Genomic DNA, 12,261 nt, shown 5'->3' with positions numbered 1-12,261 from the left:
TATCATTACCGTACACAGGCCAGGTCATGAGGTACCGTGCCCGCGCCCAGTAGACATCCATCCACCCCTCGGCCTCCTGCAGCAGCCGCGGCCCCTCCCTCTCAATGAACCACTTCATTGTCCGCGTCAGGTCTCTCTTCATGCGGCCGGGCGTCGCTATCTGCACCACAAAAAGTTCAGCAAATAAAAGCTGCAGCAACACGACATCCCAAAGACTCTCCCTTGATTTTTTTCTATGGTTACTTAAATTATGTTTTCCAGATCATTCTACAGCTGCTGGCTTAAGTTTTAAGGCACCGTCTAGTGGGGAGTTTGAAAACAATACATTCCATCCTGTAATACGTGATCATTACCCCCAGGTTATTTCACTTTAAGACTACATTTTTTAGGACTTCTCACCTGTTGCAAGTGTTAGATATCGTAAAATACTTTAGATTTTGGTCATCTTGAAATTCTACGGTATGCATTAGCTTGATTTCATGTTGTTGACATCAAGGAAAGTGTAAAACTATTGGGTCCCATATTTTAAATCTAGGGCCCTATTTTCTATAGTTTTTTTTTATTCAACATACTACTTTTTTTTAATTGTATTAAAATAACTTATTTTATAATGCTTTTATAATCCTATCATTACTTGTTCAAAGCCATTTCCATGTTTTATGCTGCGCCACTCAGAAAAGCTCAAAAGTCTGGACATTAATCCTACGCAGTACTGTCATCCTTCAGGCCGGCCTCACCGTGATCTTGAGGGCCGTCTGGTGGGGCATCACGACGCTCAGGTGTGTCATGTTCTTCAGGGCGTTGACGACCGCGCTGCCTCGAGCTCGCAGGCCGTCCCAATGGGCGTTCTCTACCACCACCTGCCACACACGGCACGCCATCATCACAGGGGAAGGTAGTGTTGTCCTTTATGAAGCTAATTATTGTCAGTGCTTACATATAAGGCACTTCCTGCGAACTCTTTCCCATTCAGTATTTTCATCCCAGTCGTGCTCACATCTCCAATAACCTTTACTTCATCCCTTTCACTTTCACACGTTACCTTCTATGTTTAACCTTCCTGCACCTTAAGAATCAAGTATGTAGTATCAAGAAACTGGAAACTAGAACCAGATTTTTTATCTGGTATGATATATATGTGTACATATATGCCTTAACTAAATATCGTTTCAAGAAGCTTAGCATTCCATGTTCGATTTTTATTTTTTAGGTTTGATTTGTGTAGGTGACGGATGATTTCCATTTGTTAATTTTGTCTCCAGTAACAGAGGAAGAATACTGAAGAGCTCAGCAGCATTAAGGGTCACCGCACTCACCTTCTCCACCCTGTTGAGCACGTAGTCTGTCACGTAGCCCCGCAGCCCCTCGCGCCGGCCCAGCCTCGCCCGCACTGACCCCATCACTCGCGACACCAGGGCGTACAAGCTCTGGGGAAACGAAGGCAAAGGCTCATCGTATGTTATGTGGCAGATTGTGTCCATGAAAGGCAAGTAAGCTTTGTAGTCTTTAAATATCTTTAGGTAGGGTGTAGAGGTCTCACCTGATCGTCGTTGTAGCTGATTGCCGCCAGGGTAGCCTGCAGCCACGTGAGGGTCGGCCTCAGGTGACGCTCCAGCTTGGCCGTCACCTCATCCACCACGCCACGCACTCGCCCTTCTGCCGCGCCTGCAGTCGTATATAACACTGGGTATCGCTTACATCTCATTCTCTTAATTATAGCCAAGTGTTAATATAGCAGGTGCTTCATATAACCATGTGATATACCAAAGCAGCACAACATACTGAGAGTGTCTGTCATGTCCGCTGTCACATTCTGCAACAAGGTGGCAGAGAATGTGGCCCAGTTCTCCGCCGAGCCTTTCACTGCATGGAAAGTAGATTGTGTGGCTTCGACGCATTTGCTCACGAGGGCCTCCATCTGCCTCACGAGGGCCAGCCCCACCTCATGGAACAGACCTTCGCCTTTGTCTGAACCGTCGTCCACCACGCTCATCCATCTGTACCATTGAAGCACCAAAAACCTTACATTTGTGCTGATAAAGCCACAGCCTACCTCGTGGAACTGAACTCAATACATGATTGATTATACCGGCCATATTAGTGCTATGGTGTTCTAAGTATCTGAGCTTCAGGGCTGAAGGTAGATGCAACTCACACTTGCAATGAGGTGGAGTGTGTGAAGTTATACGCCTGAAGGAGGAGGTCTTCAGTCTCCCGGATGAAAGGAGACAAATCAAGGCCACCCTCGATCCTCACTTCTGGGTATCCGAGGGTCCTGAGTGCCGCCACCAGGGAGGTCCACCGCGAAGTGAATTCTTCCTGAGGAAAGGAACTCGTCTTTCTTCACACACCGTCAGATTAACTTTGTGGATCCATCATGCAGGATATGGCAATTGGAAGCACACAGTTTTAGGTAAGTAATGGTGTCGCTTGTGGATCAGTTGATGTTCATGAATTATATGCAATAATGTTATAATTTTAATCATTGTAACTTCAAATTCCATCACAATGGGAAACAAACCAGTGGGAGAATAGCCATAGTTGTTAGTAAATGCAGAGACGATGAATAATATGAAGAGGAATGCCGTTGTAGAACCCACCTCGAGGCGTGAAATTGACGGCGTTTGCCAGTCTGTGAGCACCTCCAGCACCTCCCTCTCGACGTCGGCGGTGAGCGTGAGGGCGGGCGGGGTGTCCAGTGGCCGGAGCCGCCCGCTGCCCACCTGAAGACCCAGACCACCAGGACCCGAAATCTGGCCCACCTTCAGGTAAGGACCCTCGAGCGAATCTATGAAAGAGATGTACTTGTTACACCTGTTTCGTTCGTGTGTGTGTGTGTGTGTGTGTGTGTGTGTGTGTGTGTGTGTGTGTGTGTGTGTGTGTGTGTGTGTGTGTGTGTGTGCTGGACTACACTCACCTATCCCCAGCACCTGCACTGTCCCGTAGGGCTCCTGAGTGGGGCACAGTTTGAACATGTTGTACGTGGGCGCCATCGTCGGCGTCTCCAGCATCACGCCGCCCACCGCACACTGCCGCCCGTCCTCCGCCGCTCGGCCCCACCACACTTCCACAGTCCGTCCGGAATTTTCAACCTGTAAACACATTTCATGAGAGAATTCACTTTTTGCCAGAGTTCTTGCACCTGTTATCCATGTGTAATATCCATTTGCACCAAAGATTAGTTAAATTCTTTGTAATGTTTTCTGCTTTTTCACAATTTGCATACGTATGCCCATTTATATATTATTATTATTATTATTATTATTATTATTATTATTATTATTATTATTATTATTATTATTATTATTATTATTATTATTGTTATTATTATTATCATTATTATTATATCATATTAATGAATGTGCTTTTTGTGGGAACCCATGGCATACATTTTTCAAACTATCGGTTGGTTCCTTTCATGCCTGGCGTTAGCAAATGTATGGAACTCCATTATATAGTTATATTGCTTTTTTTTTTTTTTTTTTTTTTTTTTACGTCTTGGCCTATTGCGCCGGTAGGCTTCTTCCCGGTGGATCCTGATGGCCGGTCCAAGGCTTCTTCCCGGCGGGTCCTGATGGTCGGCCCAGCCCGTTCTGGCGCAGGCGAGTGTTTATAGTGGCGCCATCTTGCATTGGCTCATGCTGCCCTCCCGGACCTCATCTTTAATCCTAGAATCTAGAGTCCGGGTTGATAGGTGGTCTTCTGGACAGCATGTGGGTAGTTTTAAGCCACTCGGCGGCGGCTGAAAAATCCCAGTTTGGTGGCACCGGTCGGGGATTGAACTCGCGTCCTCCTGAACGCGGGGCCGTCTTGCTATCTGTTCAGCCACCGCCTACCCAAGTCTAAACTATCATATGAATAATCTCCGTCCACCCGATAACAGTCAGAAGTAGGTCCCAGCGAGACCAGGACCCATACGACGGACAGGTCGGCTCACGCGCTAGCTCGGGGTCAGTGTGTGACGTCACGTGGCCCACGCGCCTCACCCGCTCCTATGACTACTACTACTACATTTATACTACTACTACTTCCACTATATTACATTTTAGTTGTCACTGTTCCTGAGATCCTGGATGAGGCGAGAGGGAGGTCTACAAGAGCAGAAAAACGTGGATTTACGAAAATGTTTGCACTGCTATTACATCACCAATATGCATTGCATGGTACCATAAATATAGTAATGAAGAGGAAAAAAAAAAGCGAAAACAAATATATAAAAATACTGGTTAATAAGAGCGTCAGTCAGTGAGTGAATAGAAGCGGGTGAGGCGCGTGGGCCACGTGACGTCACGCACTGACCCCGAGCGAGTGCGTGAGCCGACCTGTCTGTCGTATTGATCCTTAGCTGGACAAGGATCCTGAGCGAGACGAACGCAGAACCACTATCTCCGCACACTGTTATCACAACAGCCTTACCGCTGGCATATTAATACCGTTCCTGCACTCATGTTACACCTGCAGTTTCACATTTGTTGGGTCGTTACCTGAACCGTGTGAGAGATGTCATCTTCCTCCCCACCACCCTCCCTCTGGTAACCCAGGAGCAGGAAGGTGTTGCCATACTGCGGGAAAAAACAACACACTTAAACAAGTTGCATAGCTGGGTAGATAATATTGGTAGGTTGGTAACTTGCTAGTTGATAGCCATATTAGTTGGTTTGGTTGGTTCTTTAATAAGTAAAGCAAGGTACCCACTTAACTCATCAGTTTAAAGGGAGGTGTATTTCAAGGGAGTTGTGTTTCAAGGGAGTTGTGTTTCAAGGGAGTTGTGTTTTACGAGAGTTGTGTTTCAAGGGAGTTGTGTTTCAAGGGAGTTGTGTTTCAAGGGAGTTGTGTTTCAAGGGAGGTGTGTTTCAAGGGAGTTGTGTTTCAAGGGAGTTGTGTTTCAAGGGAGTTGTGTTTCAAGGGAGTTGTGTTTCAAGGGAGTTGTGTTTCAAGGGAGTTGTGTTTCAAGGGAGTTATGTTTCAAGGGAGTTGTGTGTCAAGGGAGTTGTGTTTCAAGGGAGTTGTGTTTCAAGGGAGTTGTGTTTCAAGGGAGTTGTGTTTCAAGGGAGGTGTGTTTAACAGGAGCGTTGACAGGTATTTCTTTGTCAAAAACTTTGCTGTCATTAACTGATACCTATGAACCACATCATGTTAGTTCTATCTCCTGTTATGTTCCAGTCAAGGAGAAAGAATAGCAGTCGTTTTGATTCTATTGCAGTCCGATGTGACGTGAGAAGAGTGAGAGAATACTTACTTGTCCGATTCTGAACTTGAGGTTTGGCCCGCGAGCCGTGACGACGAGGATCACCTGGTCGCCCGCCTCCTCGAACAAGTCGAGGAGCAGCTCCGTGTAACCCTCTAACTCAGAGTGGAGGAAGTTGATGGCGCGAGGCTGCAAGGGCAAGACGGGGGAGATGGAGGAGGAGGAGGAGAAAAACGAAGCGGAAAAAAAATGCTTAACGTATTGTATCGCTATTATTGCGTCATTTTTTCATGTATTACTTTGTTTATATTACCTTTGGTGTGTGTGTGTGTGTGTGTGTGTGTGTGTGTCCAGTGGCCACGCCCACTTACCCTGCCAATAGAGGACTGGGAGAGTGTGAACGAGAGGGTGACTTCATTCCCGACGCGGCGGTAATTCCCCTCGAGGAGGTAGTCGATGTCAGACTTGGGGACGCCCTTCTCCTGCCGGCGGTACTGCACGAGGCTGCTGCCGCCGTGAGGATTTTGGCCCAACACCAGCTTGCCGAGACTCGCTGTGTCGTCCGTCTCCCACGTCATCTCTGAGACCGGGAAAAGGATGTAGCGAGTGCTTGCAACACATCTTTTATGGTGTAGTTATTACCAAACGCATCTTTAAATTCACAGACTTTATAAATTTAAGAAAAAGTGGTAGTCTGGATGTCCCGGTTGGCCCTTAAAATTTCCCGAAATAGGATAATTTTGTTTTCGTAATAATCTCTTGCTTTTGTTTCTGATTGGTTTATCGTTGCTACCTCTCCTGCCTAACAATGAAATGAATAATATAATGAATTTATCAACAGCAAAAGAAGTGCTATAAAGAGGGTGCATGAGTGTGGGGATTGGGGGAAGCGAGGGAGATAACAAGTAGACTCACTGTACTGGGTTGAAGTCGGGTCTTCTGCCACCTCCAGCGCCGCTCCGAAGGTGATGGCGGACGTGGTTTTGGCGAGCTCGTGGGGGTACTGCACGGCCTTGCTGGTGTCAAGGTCAGGCAAGAACGGCAGCTCCTTGGGCTCGTGTCCCTGCGTGTGGCACGTGAGGGGAGTGGCTGTTTGGTTAATACTATTCTTTGTGTAGGAGGAAAGCTGCTAAAGTGGAGGCGGCAACGAGAATAGTACTAGGAACTGTAGTAATAGTGTTTGTTGGAAATAATAGCGAAAAAATAAAATGAAAAAAATAATCTAACTATTTTCAGATAAATATAAGAGAAGTGAGAATGAAAAAAACTACCACGGCACCGCACAGAGCCGAGGACCATCCCTACCTCGGAGACCGTCTTGTGGAGGAGCAACTTGTACTTCCGTTTGTTGCTGTTCCACCGGTGGGCCTCCAGCTCCAGCTTGAAGGGCACGATGCGGCCCGCCTTGTCGCGCTGCGTGTACACCAGGGAGCCGCTGTGAGCCGACCGCCACTCACCACTGCCTGGCGCCACCACCCGCGGGGGACGAGCGGAGAGTGGGACAGAGACTTTATTAGAGGAAGAAAACGGAGTGAATTCTAGGCCCGAAAGCTAGTGAGGCCAATGTAAAAAAAAAAAAAAAAAAAAAAAACTGGCTATTTCTCCACTCGAAATTGAACTCTTTTTTGGCCACTCTCTACTTTTATCTTTTTTTTTTTAGGAGTAGTATTTAGCGGGGGTTTTCTACACTTTTTTTATGCCTTTGAGCTGCTTCCTTTCCTGCAAACAAAATAAAAAAATAAGAAGCCTACTTTCGAACTGGCAATGTCTGTTTCAACCAATGGTACGAAGGCCACAGCTGTCTGCACGTTAGGGACGCTACACTAGCACTATTTTCAGAGCCTAAGTCAATGATAAGTCTGAATTTCAATAAGCCGTTCAAGTTTTCAAATATATTTTTCTCAGAGCGTAGTTTTATGACATTCGCCTTTCTTGCTCTGAGGTCTATGATTTGTGACGTAAAAATTGGAAATATTTGATAGGTACTTTCGATGTCTTTAATGACTACGACTATGATTCCCTTGTCAGACCTCCAATTCTTCCTCCTTTCCTTCCATTTACTCGAGTTATCAGTGACTTGCGTTGTCCAGTAAGGAAAGAGGCAACTCAAGTATTACTCCTGATTTTTTTTTTCAAACGTATTTTTCTATTTGCAACAATGTGGCTGATTTGTCTTCTTTGACCCGTTTTCCAAGTCGCGATTAGTTGGTTATGTTGATTTTTTATATAACTTTTTTTCACGACTGAGCTTGTAAAACGTCGACTTAACTGTGAGAATCCAACACTTTTAACTAACTCCGTCCCTGAAATGGAGTTAAATAGCCAAACTAGCCACATAACTTGATGAATACAATTTCGACGTTTAAAAAATCTGGCGTTCGTGTAGGAAGCGAGTTAGTGCGTCAGCAAAGAGCAGCCGGCGAGTCTCACTGAACAAGAGGCGGCCCTCCACCAGGTGCTTCAGGGTGGGCGTGGTAACGGTCAGGGACAGCTGCGAGTCCTTCCCCTTAAGCAACGTCCCCGTGATCTTCGTCGCCGGCCACAGCTCCAAGAACTTCAGCTCCAACTCCATCTAGGGGTGAAAGTTGAAGGTATTAGTGTTTCGTGTGTCTGTGTTGCTTGTTTTCTGCATTATGTCTCAGGAGCTTAAAGTCAGTGAAAAACATATGTCTCCACAGGACCAAATGACAGAGCTCGTGTGTGTGTGTGTGTTTGCAGTCACCTCATCAAACTGATTGTGGACAACGAGGACGAAGAACTTGTACTCCTCGACCAGGGCCTGCAGGATGTGGTGCGTGAAGGCGTCCTCGGCCACCAGCACCCTCAGGCGCCCCTTGATGTCCCGTTTCATCTGGCCGACGATTCTGCGCCCCGAGGCAAGGCAAGGAATTATATTGTGTCTTTGAAATATGAAACAAAATGGTGCTGTTTTCAGAGGGGAAATAAATCATAGTATATTTTTTTTCGTAGGAAAGGAGTGAAGAAAAATATGGCATATCCCCGAAAGAAGGTTGATTTATTTTATTATCTTTGGAAAAGAAAAAAAATATGGTATATTCTTGTAAAGTATATTAGTACGCAGCATCCCGTTTTGTAAATATAAACAAAAAAAAATATGAGAATCACTTTGGATGCACTCAGGACTCAGGATTTATAACGGCCAGCCTCTTAATTAGTTTAAGTGAATATTTTCCACTCAATGTCAAGAAATCACATTATTTGCCCGGATCCTGGGATAGAAATTCGATATTTATCTGAAATAATGTAATGTACAATGATTTTTATATTAGAATATTGCATTTTTCTATTGTTAGCTCCTGTAGAATTTTTACAACAATTTCAGGCTTTACACTCAGCAGGGATTTTCTGATGTGAATGTTTGCCTTCATCATTACCTGTAGGTGTAGACCCACTCCCGGGAGGCGCTGCTCGGTGCGAGGAAGGCCACCACCTCGAGACTCTGCACCAGCACCCGCTTGAGCAGCTTGAGGGTGTAGCCATCAGTCTCCGGCAGCAGCGAGGTGTTGATGGTTGCCAGAACCTCCTGCTCGGCGTCCCTTTCGCTGCGTGACGTGAAGGTAATGAAGGTAATGAGAGAACGACGGAGTGTGTGAGTGAATGCGTGAGGCAGTGTGTGGGTGTGCGTGGTGTGGTGATTAAGTGATCCTTCGACAGATTGTTCGATAGTTACTAGTTTTTTTTTTTTTTCTAACTAAGATTAAGTTGTTTTCTCTGTTACTGAGTAATGTGCATCATTAAATGTTAATGCACTTTTTGTAGTACTTTGAACACTGAAAGCTAATTTCGTGAAGAATGATAAATTCCGACGGATATTGTTCTAAATTTATGAAAACCATCAGTAACAAATATATTACAGCGTATCCACAGGTACATCGCTAAATATAATAAATATATAGTTTTCACAAGAACTGCAAAGAAGAGAAGAGCAGTAAAGAGAAAACAGTTGTGAGAGGGGGGGAAAGGAGAAGGAAATTGAGCAGATAAGGGCGTTGCATAACATACGTGTAGGCTCCCGTGAACTGCAGTGCAAAGTCATTGAAGAAGCAGGCCAGGATGGACCCGTGCGTGGCGCCCACCTTCCGCAGCAACACGCGGAGGCCGCCATTGGTTCCCGGGTACTGCATGGCGCCCTCCACTAGGTAGTGTTTCTGGGGGAGCGGAGAGAGAAGTACAAAGTCGTGTTATACTAATGCAGGAAGTTAAGGTCTGTGTGTGTGTGTTGAGAGACATCTTGTTAGTGCAATTCTGTCACTTGCAATCAAGGGCCGGCCTGGCCAGTACCTGCTCAGAACGACAGTCGGAGTTGAGAGCCAAGTGATAGACGCCGTTCAGGTTAAAACGTCCCGCCAACGCTAGGATCAGAGGTGGGTAGAGAGGCTGCCGAAAAAAAAATAGTATTAGGTATACAGATGATTAATACCCACTCGGATTGAACAATAGTATGCAGGGATTACACCTCATACGAACATTCGTATTGCGAACTTTCGATTAAACAAAAAATTTTTCCCGGAAGTTGAAGGTTAATTTGCAGTCCACGGCGGGGAGCGCCGAGATGTAAATAATGATAGTACTCCTGCGGCATCACTAAACCTCGTCAATAGAGGAGACTCTGTATAAAGTTATCCGGTCATGTACTATGAAATGTCTGTCCAAAGTGTTTCTGCGTTTTTTTTCTTTTTTCTGTGAGGTTCTTAATTGTCCCATTCATCTAGTTTTGGAATCTGCACGGAACAGTGGTCAGACTCTAACCGTAAGAAAGTTAATCATTTTAGCCTACTTGAGTCTCAATTTAAAAGTCTCCTGTTCTCACCTGGGAGATGCTGAAGGACAGACTCAGCTCCAGCAGGTGCAGCACAGCGCCGGGGTGTTCATAGTTGAGCGCCGCCTCCAGGTCACGCCCCCCGCGGTCCCACTTCAGGCCGCCGCCACCTTTCACGTGTGCCCAGGCCGCGTGCCCCTCCACACCTGCTCCCCACACCTGCGCACCACAACCACCGCGTCACCGCCTGTACTTACTTGATGGTGTTTGGTTATGGCTACTGAGTGAATGATGAGCCAAGGGAGTTGATTTCCCTCTTAGTTTCATTCGTGATCAGAATTCTGTCACTTTTTTATTTTCCTTTCCAAGCTGTATTGTGCCTCAAGTCTGTTTTTTTGGAGATTAATGAGATTTCATGTAACACACACACACACACACACACACACACACACACACACACACACACACACACACACGCACACACCTTCAGAAACAAGTTTCCCCCGGGAAACGCGGCAAGGAAGGGGGAGAGAGCCAGATTGATGGCAGCCTCGGCCGGCGTCCGGAGCACCAGGAACTGTGCCTGGCCGGCCTCGCCAAGACCCACGCCCAACTTGATGCCGGCCGAACTCTGCCGAGGGAAAGATACACTTATCTGTAGCATTGAAAAACAGCTACTGTAATGATATTCCTTTTTACAGTGTAACATTTGTTAATTACAACAATATGAAAATGTATACAAAGTTATTCATTGTGTGCATTCAGCTGAAATCTTTCAGTATTTTGGTGGGTCAAACATTTTATGGAATATTGTTTGCGATAAACATGGAGTGTGAAGAGGATGAGTGACTCACGAGTACTTTGATATGGAGCCACAAAGTTTGTTTGGCTGCATGAAATAACTTTGTGGGAAGATACAGACTCCAGTGACCTCAGACCAATAGCACCGTGTCAACACACCTTAAAGCTATGAGGAAAGACGCCAAGGTGTTCGTTTTCCAACGCCAACACCAGCCGCCCCCACCCCTGGGTCGGGTCCACCACGCTCATCATGTGTGAACTCTTCAGCGTCTGGTTGTTGGCTGCCCCGTAGGACACGAGGCCGATGGAGCGTTGCCCCTGCGTGAGCCAGGTGCGCCCGCTGAAGGAGTACGTGTTTGACGCCCACGTGAGGCTGCCCTGCGTTCCACCCACCTCCCATTGCTCGTCCACCAGCGTCAGACGGACCTGTGAAAAGTGTCATCATGCTTGTCTGATCATGCAGTTGTAGTGCACTGTTTGTTTAAGTCTTAAGCAAACTTAAATTTAACTTTAAGAGACTCCTGGAAACTTAGTCCATTGGTTTCCTGACTTTATAGATCTTTATTCGATTGTGTTCAAATTGTTTTCTAGCCAATGATTCGTTATGATTTGTAGTGAGCCTGAACCAGTTAACTGAAGAACCGCAGCAAGAGACGAAAGAATAACATTTTTATCAGTAGCTCATGGCAGGATGTCTTGTATGAGCGGTGCTTGCTGTGTGTTATCAAAACTCGATCGTGCTACATAAATACTCACGTCCGCATCGATCTTCTGACTTGTGAGAGTTGCTCCATTAGGGAGGAGTGTTTGTTTACAGTCAACACTGAGCTCAACCTCCCCTGTGGGCGGCGTCTTCAGCCTCCCAAAGCTCTCCAGGCTCATCAGCTCTGTGCCCACCGAGGCCTCCTCCAGGACCGTCTCCTCAGTGTCCGCCGCTTGCCTGGAGGAAGGAACAGGTGCGGGAAGAGTGACTCCACTTATTCAGTCAAGAATGATTGTTGCATACATTTGTGGTAGTTTCAAAATATGCTGATTCGATATAGTTGAACAGCATAAATATGTTTCATATTTCTTATCTCTGATACTAAGGTGCTCTTGAAAAAGAAAATAACGGGAGTTTTCTGCACAAAGTTAAAAAAAATAACGTTATATATGAGCCCGGACCTGGACTTTGCAGTGCTAATGGTTGCGTTGTGAGACTTAAAGTCCATTTCCCACACCAGGAGGTAGAGGACGTCTGTCTCCTGCGCCGCCGACAGCCGCAGCGTCGTTTCTATGGACTCCGCCCCCAGCACCGCAGAGTGGGCCTCGCCGCCGGCTATGTAGTGCAGGCCCACCGGTGTCCTTAAAGACCCCTTTGGCAGAAGAACATCCCCAGTGTGGTCAGGGTGGCATGAGAGGACAAACTGTACCTAGGACCTCTAGTCGGTGTATCTCAGGTATTCGACAGGAGAAGGGAGGAGGGTGGAACTACTGTAACGTGTAACCTGTC

At 46.3% G+C, this 12,261-nt stretch overlaps 1 protein-coding gene across 5 annotated transcripts in view; it reads right to left on the bottom strand.

Annotated features, from left to right (window-relative positions):
• Nucleotides 1-12,261, bottom strand: part of LOC126996528 (uncharacterized) — a 35,369-nt gene that overhangs the window by 10,166 nt on the left and 12,942 nt on the right. For 4 of the 5 annotated variants that reach the window (XM_050857070.1, XM_050857071.1, XM_050857073.1 and 1 more), the window contains exons 30-52: nt 11,934-12,124; nt 11,526-11,709; nt 10,929-11,195; nt 10,453-10,599; nt 10,020-10,187; nt 9,491-9,586; nt 9,212-9,357; nt 8,584-8,751; nt 7,911-8,052; nt 7,619-7,760; nt 6,494-6,651; nt 6,104-6,251; nt 5,560-5,768; nt 5,240-5,377; nt 4,485-4,562; nt 2,918-3,092; nt 2,601-2,788; nt 2,156-2,319; nt 1,783-1,997; nt 1,541-1,665; nt 1,317-1,427; nt 738-860; nt 10-160 (exon numbers count right to left, since the gene is read on the bottom strand). In XM_050857070.1, coding sequence (XP_050713027.1) covers nt 10-160; nt 738-860; nt 1,317-1,427; nt 1,541-1,665; nt 1,783-1,997; nt 2,156-2,319; nt 2,601-2,788; nt 2,918-3,092; nt 4,485-4,562; nt 5,240-5,377; nt 5,560-5,768; nt 6,104-6,251; nt 6,494-6,651; nt 7,619-7,760; nt 7,911-8,052; nt 8,584-8,751; nt 9,212-9,357; nt 9,491-9,586; nt 10,020-10,187; nt 10,453-10,599; nt 10,929-11,195; nt 11,526-11,709; nt 11,934-12,124 — 3,634 coding nt within the window. The remainder of the gene's footprint in view (nt 1-9; nt 161-737; nt 861-1,316; nt 1,428-1,540; nt 1,666-1,782; nt 1,998-2,155; nt 2,320-2,600; nt 2,789-2,917; nt 3,093-4,484; nt 4,563-5,239; nt 5,378-5,559; nt 5,769-6,103; nt 6,252-6,493; nt 6,652-7,618; nt 7,761-7,910; nt 8,053-8,583; nt 8,752-9,211; nt 9,358-9,490; nt 9,587-10,019; nt 10,188-10,452; nt 10,600-10,928; nt 11,196-11,525; nt 11,710-11,933; nt 12,125-12,261) is intronic. The other variant, XM_050857074.1, reaches the window with a different exon arrangement.

Source organism: Eriocheir sinensis, chromosome 10 (genome assembly GCF_024679095.1).
Source record: "Eriocheir sinensis breed Jianghai 21 chromosome 10, ASM2467909v1, whole genome shotgun sequence".
Classification (NCBI taxonomy): domain Eukaryota; kingdom Metazoa; phylum Arthropoda; class Malacostraca; order Decapoda; family Varunidae; genus Eriocheir; species Eriocheir sinensis.
Note: the sequence above shows the minus strand (reverse complement) of the source record. Positions and strands in the feature narration are given on the sequence as shown.